At 33.8% G+C, this 15565-nt stretch overlaps 1 protein-coding gene across 2 annotated transcripts in view; it reads right to left on the bottom strand.

Annotated features, from left to right (window-relative positions):
* Positions 1 to 15565, bottom strand: part of DIAPH3 (diaphanous related formin 3) — a 546908-nt gene that overhangs the window by 157292 nt on the left and 374051 nt on the right. For both annotated transcript variants that reach the window (XM_027116137.1, XM_027116138.1), the window contains one exon: positions 10601 to 10736. In XM_027116137.1, the coding sequence (XP_026971938.1) occupies positions 10601 to 10736 (136 nt within the window). The remainder of the gene's footprint in view (positions 1 to 10600; positions 10737 to 15565) is intronic.

Below are 15565 nucleotides of genomic sequence, written 5' to 3'. Positions count from 1 at the left end.
TGGCATCAGATCAGTTTGGACACTAAAGTTACTTTAAAAATTTTGGTTTTCAGAGCATCCTGCATTTTTGAATTATAAAAGGGGATGTAGACATATTTAACTGCTTGAAGGACCTAAGAAATTCTGTTTTGGTTGCAATTTTGTCTGATTGTTTGCTATAGTTTTTTTGACTAGCATACACACACACACACACACACACACACACACACACACACACACACACACATATATATAACAATTGGAAAAAAGGTAAAATTTATACCATCCCTGGTACGTGTGTGTGTGTATATATATATATTACACACACACACACACGTATGTATATACATACACACATATACATACATATACGTGTATACATATGTATGTACATGCATATGTGCATATATATGTGTGTGTGTATATATATAGTGTAAAGTGTTGGGTTGGACTCTATTAAGGTAACAACCAGGTTCAAAAGTCTATCTTCTATGGATCTAAAACAATTGGAGGTTTATGGAGGCCTCTGTTTCTCAGGGTAAATGCTAAAAACAGAGGTTTAAAAAATGTTTAAAGGGAATACATTAGATTACAGAAACAAGATAAGTCTGTTAAAAGACAAAGAGATTTGTGATTATGTCTGAAATAAGATAACATTCAATGTCTATCTCTGAAATAGAACAACTTCCCATCAAATACAAATAATAATTCCACTCAGAACTGGCAATCTGACTTGGAAGGGCTCATGGTGACAACAATCCACTGGCTTGGAAAGTGTACACTGTGTAAATAACTACTGATTAGGGAGACAGTTATCTAAGGAGTACTCAATGTTATACACAAAGAAGATGCTACTGTGATTGAGTTCTCAATTATAGTACAATAAGTGTAACTGATGTTATCAAAGTTATAGCATCTCCATATTGTAATAAGATCAGAATTACTGATTGATATGATTTCTGCCTAGAATATAAACAGGGTGAATCTAGGCTTAGTAACACAAAAATTTATGAATAAGTGATGTTAATATAAAGATTTCTTTGGTAAAATTCGTAAAAGAAATCTGTGCTATAAAGATTTAAATGATTTTCCCCCGATGATTGGCATTTAATCTCTCACTCCAAAACAAACCTAAACAACAAAAAACGGAGTCTATTTTCTACTTGGCATGTAGTTAATATTATATAATATTCATAAAAAGGGCAATGCAAATGATTTTTATTCATTTATTTATTTTTTGCAGTACGAGGGCCTCTCACTGTTGTGGCCTCTCCCGTTGCGGAGCCCAGGCTCCGGACGCACAGGCTCAGCGGCCATGGCTCACGGGCCTAGCCGCTCCGCGGCATGTGGGATCTTCCCGGACCGGGGCACGAACCCGTGTCCCCTGCATGGGCAGGCGGACTCTCCACCACTGCGCCACCAGGGAAGCCCTGGTTTTTAAATATTGGATGAGCAGTAAACCAATCAGTGTGAGGATGTACCATAATGATGTTTAACAAAGAACTACACACATAGCTCAAAGTTAAAAAAAAAAAAAAAGAATCAAGGTTTCAAGATATGTTGTGCTAGAGAAGTCTGAGAGCCTCCTCTCCTAATTTCTCTTCTCTGGGGCATTTTGGAAGGAGACAAAATGGTATGTGAGCCTTGCACAGCTACACAGAGAAGCCATCTATGAGTGCACACAAAAGCTATTCTCTAAATGAGTTTCCACAAATTGAAGCTGTGTTCTCCAGTGAGAGACTCCTGCACACAAATGAAAACCTGTATAACTATTAGTGAGACTCTCTAGGAAAAGTCTCCCACCAGACACCCCTTGATACTATTCATGGGGTCTCAGTCTCTTAATACCATCAGAAAAACAAAATGTCACATGGTAGAGATGGGGGGTGGAGACGGGGTGTCTCAGGGCATTTGTGCTCCAGTAAAGCACACTAAGGTGTTTGTGCCCTTTCAAAAATACTATACTGCAAGTTCCCTGGGTCCTTAACTTCTAACGTGGGTCAAACAGTGAAAATACTGAAGACAGTTTCACCCCTTTCAGAGCTGTTGAGCTCTGGGCCCAGAACTATTTAGACTATTGAAAAATCCCTCCTTCAAGAGGGGCAGGGTGGGGCAGAAGACCTAAATAGACATTTCTCCAAAGAAGACATACAGATGGCTAAGAGGCGTATGAAAATATGCTCAACGTCACTAATTATTAGAGAAATGCAAATCAAAATTACAATGAGGTATCACCTCACACTGGTCAGAATGGGCATCATCAGAAAATCTACAAACAACAAATGCTGGAGAGGGTTTGGAGAAAAGGGAACCCTCTTGCACTGTTGGTGGGAATGTAAATTGATACAGCCACTATGGAGAACAGTATGGAGGTTCTTTAAAAAGCTAAAAATAGAATTACCATATGACCCAGCAATCCCACTACTGGGCATATACCCAGAGAAAACCATAATTCAAAAAGACACACGTGCCCCAATGTTCACTGCAGCACTATTTACAATAGCCAGGTCATGGAAGCAACCTAAATGCCCATTGACAGATGAATGGATAAAGAAGATGTGGTATATATATACAATGGAATATTACTCAGCCATAAAAAGGAACGAAATTGGATCATTTGCAGAGACGTGGATGGACCTAGAGACTGTCATACAGAGTGAAGTAACTCAGAAAGAGAAAAACAAATATATTAATGCATGTATGTGGAATCTAGAAAAATGGTACAGATGAACCAGTTTGCAAGGCAGAAATAGAGTCAAAGATGTAGAGAACAAATGTATGGATGCAAAGGGGGGAAAGTGGGGTGAGGGTGGGGGGATAAATTGGGAGATTGGGATTGACATATATACACTAATATGTATAAAATAGATAACTAGTAAGAACCTACTATGTAAAAAAATAAATAAAATAAAATTCAAAAAGAAAAAGATACAAATGAACTTATTTACAAAATCGAAACAGACTCACAGACTTCAAAAACAAGCTATGGTTACAAAGGGGAAATGTGGGGTGGGGGGAGGGATAAATTAGTAATTTGGGATTATATATACACACTACTGTATATAAAATAGATAATCAACAAGGACCTACTGTATGGCACAGGGAGCTCTAGTCAATATTCTGTAATAACCTATATGGGAAAAGAATCTGAAAAATAATGGATATATGTATATGTATAACTGAATCACCTTTTTGTACACCTGAAACTAACACAACATTATAAATCAACTATACTCCAATATAAAATAAAAATTAAAAAAAATTAAACCTCTTGTAAATCATGTATACTTCAATAAAAAAATTAAAAAGAAAAAGTGGGGCAGGGAGGTGCTAGTTCTAGGCATTGGGATATACAAATCTTTGGATAAGCAGAAGAATCAAAGTAGAATCTGAAGCATTTGGGAAGCATTCCTAATTTGGCAATTCTCTCAAAACTTCCCAAGACAGAGGAAGAGGCTATCTAGTTTAAAACCATTGATATGGCACTAAAGAGATAGTTGTCCCTCTCACAGGTTTTAAGGGAAGACAATTCTGAACAAACGTATACAATACATAGGTATAGTCTAGTGCCAGTCACCAATTACCAAAATTGTTTTGGTCCCTATTTTCTGCATTATGGTTAAGTCATCAGTGGTAAAGGAATAACAGCACAATAGTTAAAATACGACTTCTGGGACTATCACATTAAGTGAAGTAAGTCAGATGGAGAGAGAAAAGTATATCACTTAGAGATGAAATCTAAAAAAATAATATAAATCAACTTATTTACAAAACAGAAACAAACTCACAGACATAGAAAACAAACTTATCGTTACCACAGGGGAAAGGAGAAGGGGGAGGGATAAATTAGCATTATGGAACTAACAGCTACACACCACTATATATAAAATAGATAAATAATAAGGATTTACTGTATAGCACAGGGAACTATATTCAATATCTTGTATTAACCTATCATGAAAAAGAATCTAAAGCTGTACACCTGAAATAACACAATATTGTAAATCAACCATAGTTCAATTAAAAAAATTTAAAGAACTAAAAATAAAAACATGACCTCTGGTCAGAAAACATGAGTCTTGGCTTCACTTCTTGCTAAAACTGTGACCATGTACAAAAGGAATTAACTGACTCTTTGATAAAAATAGTCTTCTAAGATCACTGCAACTATTACATGCAATAATGAACACATACAGAGCCTGGCAAATATGTGATACATAAAATGGTGGTGGTAGTGGTAATGATAGCAGTAGTAGTGGGTGTTGTTGCTTTTATTATTATTATTATTCCTTAAAAGATGAAGGTAAGAAAAGAGAAATAATCAATGCCAATGCAATCTAATTTATTTATTCTTCTAAGTAGAGAAATAATTAAAACTGTTTGATATGCATAAATGGCCAAAAGATGCTAAAAAACTGAAAGCACTACTCTATAAAACTAGAATGTATGCAATTATGGAAAATAATCTAAGTTTTACGATATATGTAGAGGACACGGTAATTGTCAAGCCTTTGAAAGCAAGTACACACATTAATTGCATAACTTTGAGACTGGCAGAGACATTCCCAAGTAGTATTTCTGTAATATGTACTTCCTCTAAAATGGAGGCCTAATTGCTTAGTTATTCTAAATTGCAGAATGGAAAACAAAGGAGCAGTTTTGGCCATGTAGGTAAATAACAGATTTCTAAAAGCTAATTATCTCTTTATTTAATAGACTGAAGTTGTACCAAATGAGACATTTAAGTCTAATAAATAATAAACAAATTGTAACCTAAAGACTAAAATATAGAAGCTGCTCATACAGTTTTTATTGCTCCATTAAATAAGCTCTTATTTACTTCCTTCACAAAACATAATTATACAACACTGGGTCCATTTCAAGACCATTCTGATGTGCTATTTAAAAATTAAGTGAATCAACTTACATACTCAGGAAGTCTTAAAGCATAATATTTGAATTCTATTATCAAACACCCTATTCATTTCCATGATTAAGAAACAGAAGTGCAGCTTTGAAAAAGTTGTACATAATCACATAAAAATCACTATTTGTCTTACTAGAAATGATCACACATAAGGATAGCTACACACTTTAAATAAATTTCACTGTCTACACTTTAATTTCTACCTCAGATGTTTAATACTTTCAGTATCTTCTAAATAAAAATAATTCAAATTTCAACATCAACCTCAGAGAATGTATTCAAAATTCAACCAATTAAACAAGGACATCATGAAAATGTAGTTAATTTGCTTGTTTGTTTAATGTAATACCAAATCATTCAACAGAAATAACCACAACTGCATATGTGAATATTTAAGAGACCTCCAGGCTCATCATTTTTAAAGAAAACAAAAATGAGACAAATGACCTTTTAATGCCATTACATAATACAAGATGCTGTGCTTCTTAGTTTTGCTGCTCAAAAGGATTTTTAATGCTTCATTTTTCTTCTTAGGGAAACAGCCCCACCATCCCATGTTTATTTTCATTCTACTAACAAAAATAAAATTCTGAAATGATAGTGATAATAAATAGTAGACTTGAAAATAGTTGCTTGCTGTCTTGCCAAGGGCAAGTAGTGATTTATGATGGATAAGAAAAGCCGGGATTGAATTTACTCTACTGCCTCGGGTGATGGTACAAGAGTTTGTACATCTGTGAAAAAACACAGTTCTTATTTGCATGGTGAAAATACTAAAGTCATGAAAATATACGGAAGGAAGCTTCCTGTGGGTTTAGGGTAGGGTTATGTGAAGATTTTTCTCCTTCTCTATCATTCAGGGGTATGTGTTCTACATACAGAAATAAGAAAAAACAAGAAGTTCCTGGTCCAGAGAGGTGGCAAAACACTACTATAAATTGAACAATTTGCCCTTCTACATTCTTTTGAAAAAAGGAAAGCCAGGGCAACAACTTCTACAAAGATTAGAGCAATACCATATTCTGTATGAAAATATAACACCCAGAAAGAAAAATAATATAAAGTTTTAGCTGATCCTCACAATAAGATGTTTAAAAAATTCCTACTATTAGCATATATAGCATAGTAAATATACAGGAGACTGGTTATCCTATCAGTTTATAAGGAGTTTTAAAACCAATATTTTAAATGAATAAGTTTGATATACATTAATATTCTCTTTAGTTCTGAAGACCAAATTTCATCTCCAGCACACACCAACACAGCCAGTCTCTATTTTCATCTAATTATCCTGTCTTACTTTACTTCTCATAACTTTTTATAATCTGAAATTATCTTACATATGTGGTTATCTGATTCACTCATTATAATTATAAACTTCATCACAGCAGAAACCTTATTTATCCTTATTTATCACTGCAATCACAGCACATAGGAAAAAAAAACTGTTGATGAATAAAAGAAACAAAAGTGGCCTAGCTATTAATTTTTTCTATACCAATAAAATAATAATGGAAGACCGCAGCAATTATATTTTTCATAATAATACAATGTATTGACGAAAAGCATGTTCTACATCTAATATGGAAAGAAAAAGGTGACTTCATATTTGTACTATTTTTAAAACAGTACTATTTTTAAATATGAAAAAAGGTATCAACAAATAGTAATAATATATTTGATTCTTATATGACTTATTTGGCTATAACCACTACATTAATACTGAGACTGAATATTTTGTTTTTCTATGCTAATAATCATGTTATGGTTAAAGGAAAATTAAAGACCGTTCAGAATAATCATCATTTACTGGGATTTTAGAAGAGGTCTTTTACTTCAGTGAGAAAATTATATATTTAGGTGCTACGAAATTTGGGATATAGCCCTAAATTCTTTAAAATTCTACAGTACAGGAAAATAATTCAAAGTTGATCTCCAAAATTTTCAAAAGAACTGCATCATAGCTTTCTATTGTATCAAATGCTGTATGATCTTTTATCAAATGATTGATTAAATCTATTAAAATATTCACATAATATATAGTATTAAAGTATTTATTTAATATTGTTTATATAAATCAATGTTAGCCAGACTATCCTTTGAAGAATACTCTCCCGGAAAATGTCAAAATGTATGGTACATATGGACCTCTGCATATAAAGGCTTTGGGAGCTCCCATCAAATGAGAGCTTTACATTTATTTGAAACCCATCTACGATAATTTCCAGACCATGTTTGGGAAGAGATAGTATAGAAAAATCTCATAAAATAATCCAATAGGTCGAATAAGATGAGCTCCAATTTACAAAAGATGTAATAGAAAACTTTCCTTAAATTTATTTGAAAAATCAAAAATATTCAAATTTATTTTAATAATTAAGAATAGAAAAGTAACAACCTCAACATAAAATTACCTATCTGAAAACAAAATAAACCAGCTATTAGCCATAATTGATCGTCAAATTTTAGAACAGTTTTGATAGAATTCAGAAACAGACACTGGTAAATTAAAAAATTATACATCAAATATATGAATGATTAAGAAAGAATTACAAATAAATGGAGCAGAATAGTATTATGAATAACTTAAACTAAAAAAAAGATTGAAGCAGAATATGAAATTGCTGAAGGGATGATTTTCTAAACCTAAAGATGATAGAAAAAAATCACAAAAACAACGATTATAATAAAACATTACATAAAAAGAAACACATGTCAAGATATAAAAATAAAAAGCCAAATTGAGAAAATCTATTTAAAAGGTAAATATTGATGCATAATAAACTAATACATAAATCAATTAGGAAAAAGACTAAGACAACACAAGTCACCAAGGAGGATATACAAATGCACCATAAACACTGAAAAAATGTCCAGATTCAGTAATATTCAAAGAAATGCAACTGAAGATAATAAAATACAACTTTTTAATCTATTAAATGAACAAAAACCTTAAAAAATGAGAATACTCAACTAAGACACATTCATAAACTAACTAAATGTTAAAAGTTGGTGAAATTAGAATAATACTTCTGGAAATCAATTTGGTAACATGCACCAAAAGTCTTAAAAATATTTACCCTTTTCTATTCCATATTCTAACAATTACAAATATTTTCAATTAGTTATAAATAAATAAATATCACACTGAAAAGTTGGAAAAAACTATTGTTCTATGACCTCACATTGACTAATGCAACATGGTATATCCAATGGAGGCAACGACATAGATATTACAAATTACAAATTAAAAATCACAAGTTATGTAAAACATGAAACATTCAGGAAGTTCAGCAAGGTAATGTGAGACACTAAACTCACGTTGTTAAAAGGTACAAGCTTTTAAAACTGAAGGAAAAATGTGTCAAAATATTAACAGTGATTCTTTGGATTATGGATAATGGTCTTTGATCCAATACTTTTTAGGTGATTTTCTATAACATGAAAATATTATTTTCAAATTGGAAAATAAAATAAACTTAATTATTTTTAAAAATGAAAACTTCCTTCAGGAGAAATAGAAATTTAAATGAAAACATTATTAAGATTACATTGGATGGGAGGTTTCATTAAAATTTTTGCTTCCTGTCAGGTTTCAACTTTCCAGATTGATTGCTAAAGAGGCTCTGTGTGACAGACCCGTAGGTAAAACCCACAAACAGTACACAGCCAGTCTGCCATCAAGTAACTCATCTAGATGACTTGTTAACCAACACAAAATGAGCTAATGTTCAAATATCAGAATGTCTGGTAAATTAGGCAGTAATACATTATTTTAAAAAGGTGTCCAGAAGTTTCTTTTAAAAATCAGTGCTAAGTTTTCCTGATCTCCATTTTGTTAACACTTTAAGATACCTCTGAGAACACTTCCTGAATTTCAAATGTACTCCTGTGAACAAGAAATTGTGCTTGGATAATTTTTTCCCCTAGAAGAAACATGTACAATACATTAAGATACTCAGCTTGCTTTATTAAAGATAAAATATGCCTGTAAAAGTGAAAGTAAAGAAGGCAAAAAAGGCATCTCGGTTTACCCCAGGGAAACCTTAGGTGAATTTGCAGCCCTGAGTTGTAAACTATGGTAATTGAGCAGTGAAGTTGATGGATTTTAATTAAAGTTTTCTGCAATTCTTAGTGGCTTGGAGGTGGAAGAGACAGAATTTTGAAAGGGTAAAAATATAACTACAATTTACTTAATTCTTTGGCTTCTAACTTAGTGGTAACTTTTAGCTTTAGAAAATATACATATACGTCTCTGTAAAACAGTAGTTTTTCTACGTTTTCTTTTAAATTTTTTCCAAGAACTTTTTTTTTTTTTTTGCTGTATGCGGGCCTCTCACTGTTGTGGCCTCTCCCGTTGCGGAGCACAGGCTTCGGACGCACAGGCTCAGCGGCCATGGCTCACGGGTCCAGCCGCTCCGCGGCATGTGGGATCCTCCCAGACTGGGGCACGAACCCGTGTGCCCTGCATCAGCAGTAGGACTCCCAACCACTGCACCACCAGAGAAGCCCCCAAGAACGTTTTAATAAAGAAAATTTCAGGGACTGCCCTGGTGGCGCAGTGGATAAGAATCCACCTGCCAATGCAGGGGACACAGGTTCAATCCCTGGTCCAGGAAGATCCCACATGCCACACAGCAACTAAGTCAGTGAGCCACAACTACTCAGCCTGCACTCTAGAGCCCGTGAGCCACAACTACTGAGCTCCTGTACCACAACTACTGAAGCCCGCGTGCCTAGAGCCCGTGCTCCACAACAAGAGAAGCCACCGCACTGCAACGAAGAATAGCCCCCACTCGCAGCAACTAGAGAAAGCCTGTGCGCAGCAACAAAGACCCAACGCAGCCAAAAATAAATAAACAAAATAATTTAAAAAAAAAACAGAAAATTTCAAAATACAAAGGTAGAGAAAAGGGTATAGTGAACACATCCAACCCTCTAAGTACCCATCACCCAACTTTACCACGTAATATTTACAGCCAATCTTGTGTCATCTATACACCTGCCTACTTTCCAGTCATGCTAGGCTATTTTGACTGAAATCCCAGATATAATATCTTTTCATCTATAAACTTTCAGTACGAGTCGCTAAAAGAGACTTTAAAACATATTCACAACAATGTTGTCACGTCTACAAGAAAAAATAAAGTATTGAAATTTTTCAGACTACTTTTTTCTACATTTGTTTGGATCAGAATATATATAAGTTTCATTTATTACAATTAGTCTATATGTCTCTTTAAGTCTCTTTTAATCAGTAAGTTTCCCCTCCATCATATTTTCCCCTTCCTTAAGAGTATTTTGTTAAAGAAAACAGGTTACTTGTCCCAGAGAATTTCCCACAGTTTCCTATAGTTAATTTATTCACTGACATAAATTCTTGCAGATTGGTTATTTAAGTAGTAGCCAAAGAACTGGTTATTTAAGTAGTTGCCAAAGAACTGCTAATATAATGGAACTACAACAGTACACCAGAGGACCAAAATCACCTATGACCAATATCAGAATTAAAACACTACTTGTTAGTAAACTAAAGTGGGGAAAGCCCATAAAAGAAAGAATTGCTCTACTGTTTAGCTATTCAAATAAGCGATCTTGTCTTCCTTTTTCACAGAAGTATATTAAACTGCTGATAAAGTAACCCATATTAATCTTGGTGTACACAGTATAAATAGCAAATTTGATAGTACTCACCAGTCTTCATTTCTAATAGGCGCTTTTTCTTTCGTTGGCGTTCAAGTCTTTCCTTCTCTGCCAATTCTTTGGCTATCCTGGCACGTTTTTCTTTTTCCTCTGCTTCTCTTTTTTTGAAATTGTCCTTCATTGCTTGCTATTACAAACAAATTTTGGAAAATGATCAATATTAACCACAGGGATTCCACAAAGAAAATGGAAAATTATTAATCTGTAGAATTGTGATTAAATGTCCTTTAAGTAATGGCTACTTCTTATATTAGTAACACAATCTTTTAAAATATTAGCACATGAACCTTTGTTAAATGTGTTATGTATGTAAAAATACAACTGTTATGTTTAAAACACCTGCATGTTAGTGAAATCAACTAAGAGAAGGAAGACAGAAACTAAAGATAAAAGAGCATTTAATTTACAAATCAAAACTGTTTTCCTATACATACTTCCAAAAGAGTGTCTAGAATATGTATTAGTCTCCCGTACCTCCTCTGCTAATTAAACTATTGAGTACGAGAAAAATAATCACGGAAGAAATGATAGAAAAGAGCTGAAATTTTGTAATGGCTACCTTATATTACAAACCATTATATAACAATTTCTTTCATACAGAGAGAAGTGTCATAAGGATGACTAAAGAAATATTTAGCATTTCAAAGTCAGGCCCTCTGACTGTTCATCAAAACCAATAATGACATGTGAACCATAAGAAGATCTCAATAGATATGTGATTAGTTACTTTCTTATTTTTTAAATTTTTATGCAAATCAAGAAATGCCACTCATGTGGCATTTGTGGGAATTAGCAGGTAATCACAGATTTTTCAAAGTGCCAACAAACAGCATGGCATAATATTACACTCTCCTGTGGAGACCATATTCTCAGGACCAATGAATCCAAACAGGTTATCTAATTGCTAGTTTATCACTAATAGAATTAAGTAGAAAAGTATATAATTAAACTTTAGCAAGTAGGTGGCATGTTATTTTGGGGGAAGGCTTTAATTTCTTCTTTACTATAATATTCTTTTTTCTTTACCCTAGGGATAATGCAAGTTTTTCTTTAGAAATAAAATAAAAAACAAAATAAAGTATTATTGATCAAAACAATAAAAGGAAAATTGCAAAGAAAAAAGGAGGAATAAAAAGCACAGAATAAAGGGAATATTAAACTCATCCATTCATCCATCCATGCAATGAACATTCACTGAGAGACTGAATAGTAAATGGTACTAACCTAAAGACTTGGGAAATAGAGATATAGTTCTAAAACAAGTTTACATTCTGTGTGATAGGGTGGGACAGGAAGCAAAGACAGATGATAAACAATTTAAATCTTTAATAAATATAGTACTACAAAAAAAATTAAAAGAATGATGTGATAGAATGCCTGGACAGTTAACTTACAGTAGGTGGTCAGATAAGGCCTCCCTTTCTGATTTGATTCAAGCTCAAAGTCAAGGACCTACCCAGATAATGATCTGGGAAAAAACAAATGCAAAGGCTGTTGGTGGGTTGGAGAGAAAAGAAAGAGGCCAGTATGGTGGTGTTAGATAAGGTCAGAAGATATGCTGGGGCCTGATCATTTAGGATCTTCTAGAACAAGATAGGGGGTTAGAGTTTCTTTCAAGGAAGTAGGAAACAACTAAAGACTTTCAAGTAAGAGAGTGCGAAACTAAGTACTCTAAGATACAAGTACTAATGAAGCACCTTTGTTCCACACTATTTTTTCAAAGATATTTATATAGTGAACACTCTTGGTAGAGGTAGTGTCTACCTCTTAAGCAAATGGATTTGTTTACTGTCCAGTATGATAAACTGGAGCAAAGGTCAAATAGTCTTACTAATTCTGAAAAACGATTGGGTTCCCTAAATTCAGGATTTCCTTCCAGTAATACAAAGCACTATGTGTGTAGGTATTAAACCCAGCCCTCTTCACATTGCCCTGTGGGAACCTGAGATCAGTAATCTATGAAAATATTTACTCTAGCTATGACCAGTGCTGTAATAAACCATTCTTTGTTTCTGACCCCATGGTCTTTTGTCTTTACCAACATCTACGAAACTATGGAAATCATGAAACTTTGATAAATTCTCAGATTCTTCACAGTTCGTGACATATAGTAACACTAAATATTATTGCTAAGCTACGAAATACCAGCTGCAATAATACATATTTTAATATGCAATCCCTCCTTTCCTCAAAATGGAATCTGCATCCTCCATTCTGACTCAGAATGATTGTGTGCTTGTTCACTACACTGAAAGTAAGAGGCAGAAGCAAGACTTGAAAGCTATCTACAGTTTATATTTTTTCCACCATGTGGCTTCATATTGATGCAGCATACGTTAAGCACCAGCTATAAGACGACAGCTGCTAAAAAGTCAACATAAGTTAGGAAAAGTGAAGGCAACCTATAAAATGGACAACCACGAATAAATGGACAAATTCTTAGAAAGGTATAATTTCCTAAGACTGAAGCAGGAAGAATTAAAAAATATAAGCAGACCTATCACAAGTAATGAAATTGAAACCATAATTAAAAATCTTCCAACAAACAAAAGTCCAGGACCAGATGGCTTCACAGGCAAATTCTATCAAACTTTTAGAGAAGACCTAACACCGATCCTTCTCAAACTCTTCCGAAAAACTGCAGATGGAGAAACACTCCCAAATCCATTCTACAAAGCCACCATCACTCTGATACCAAAACCAGAAAAAGAAATCACAAAAAAAGAAAATTATAGAACAATATCACTGATGAACATAGATGCAAAAATTCTGAACAAAATACTAGCAAAAAGCACATTAAAAGGATCATACATCATGATCAAGTGGGATTTATCCCAGGGATGCAAGGATTCTTCAATATATGCAAATCAATCAAAGTGATATACCACATTAACAAATTAAGGAATAAAAACCGTATGATCATCTCAATAGATGCAGAAAAAGCTTTTGACAAAATTCAACACCCATTTATGATAAAAACTCTCCAGAAAGTGGGCATAGAGGGAACCTATCTCAATATAATAAAGGTCATATATGACAAACAAGCATCATACTCAATGGTGAAAAACTGAAAGCATTTCCTCTAAGATCAGGAAGAAGACAAGGATGTCCACTCTCACCACTATTATTCAACATCGTTTTGGAAGTCCGAGCCATGGCAATCAGAGAAGAAAAATAAATAAAAGGAAGACAAATTGGGAAAGAAGAAGTAAGACTATCACTGTTTGCCGATGACATGATATTATACATAGAAAATCCTAAAGATGACACCAGAAAACTACTAGAACTAATCAATGAATTTGGTAAGGTTGCAGGATACTAAATTAATGCACAAAATCTCTGGCATTTCTATACACCAACAACGAAAAATCAGAAAGTGAAATTAAGGAAACACTCCCATTTACCATTACAACAAAAAGAATACAATATCTAGGAATAAACCTGCCTAAGGAGGCGAAAGACTTGTACTCAGAAAACTATAAAACACTGATGAAAGAAATCAAAGATGACATAAACAGATGGAGAAATATACCATGTTCTTGGACTGGAAGAATCAGTATTGTGAAAATGACTATACTACCCAAAGCAATCTACAGATTCAATGCAATTCCTATCAAACTACTAATGGCATTCTTCACAAAATTAGAACAAAAAATTTTACAGTTCATGTGGAAACACAAAAGACCCCTAATAGCCAAAGCAATCTTGAGAAAGAAAAATGGAGCTGGAGGAATCAAGCTCCCCAACTTCAAACTATACCACAAAGCTACAGTAATACAGAATGGTACTGCTACAAAAACAGACATATAAATCAATGGTACAGCATAGAAGGCCCAGAGATAAACCCACGCACATATGGGCACCTAATCTATGACAAAGGAGGCAAGAAAATACAATGGAGAAAAGACAGCCTCTTCAATAAGTGGTGCTGGGAAAACTGGACAGCTACACGTAAAAGAATGAAATTATAGCACTACATAACACCATACACAAAAATAAACTCCAAATGGATTAAAGACTTAAATGTAAGACCAGACACTATAAAACTCTTAGAGGAAAAACACTCTTTGACATAAACCACAGCAAGATCTTTTTTGACCCACCTCCTAGAGTAATGGAAATAAAAAGAAAAATAAACATATGGGACTTAATTAAACTTAAAAGCGTTTGCACAGCAAAGGAAACCAAAAACAAGACAAAAAGACAACCCTCAGAATGGGAGAAAATATTTGCAAATGAAATAAGAGACAAATGATTAAACTCCAAAATATACAAATAGCTCATGGAGCTCAATATCAAAAAAACAAACAATCCAGTTAAAAAATGGGCAGAAGACCTAAATAGACATTTCACCAACAAAGACATACAGTTGGCCAAGAGGCACATGAAAAGATGTTCAACATCACTAATTATTAGAGAAATGCAAATCAAAACTACAATGAGGTATCAACCTATGCAGGTCAGAACTGCCATTATCAAAAAATCTAGAAACAATAAATGCTGGAAAGGGTGTGGTGAAAAGGGAACCCTCTTGCACTGTTGGTGGGAATGTAAATTGATACAACCACTATGGAAAACATTATGGAGGTTCCTTAAAAAACTAAAAATAGAACTACCATATGACCCAGCAATCCCAGTACTGGGCACATATCCTGAGAAAACCATAATTCAAAAAGAGACATGTACCACAATGTTCATTGAATCACTATTTACAATAGCCAGGACATGGAAGCAACCTAAGTGTCCATCGACAGATGAATGGATAAAGAAGATGTGGCATATATATATATACAAGGGAATATTACTCAGCCATAAAAAGAAATGAAATTGAGTTATTTGTAGTGAGGTGGATGGACCTAGAGTCTGCCATACAGAGTGAAGTAAGTCAGAGAGAGAAAAACAAATACTGTAGGCTAACACATGTATATGGAATCTAAAAAACAAACAAACAATAAA

The sequence above is a fragment of the Aethalodelphis obliquidens genome, unplaced genomic scaffold (genome assembly GCF_003676395.1).
Source record: "Aethalodelphis obliquidens isolate GAN/ISIS:26980383/991018 unplaced genomic scaffold, ASM367639v1 scaffold16, whole genome shotgun sequence".
Lineage (NCBI taxonomy): Eukaryota > Metazoa > Chordata > Mammalia > Artiodactyla > Delphinidae > Aethalodelphis > Aethalodelphis obliquidens.
The sequence above is the reverse complement of the archived record's forward strand: the minus strand, read 5'-3'. Positions and strand labels throughout refer to the sequence as shown.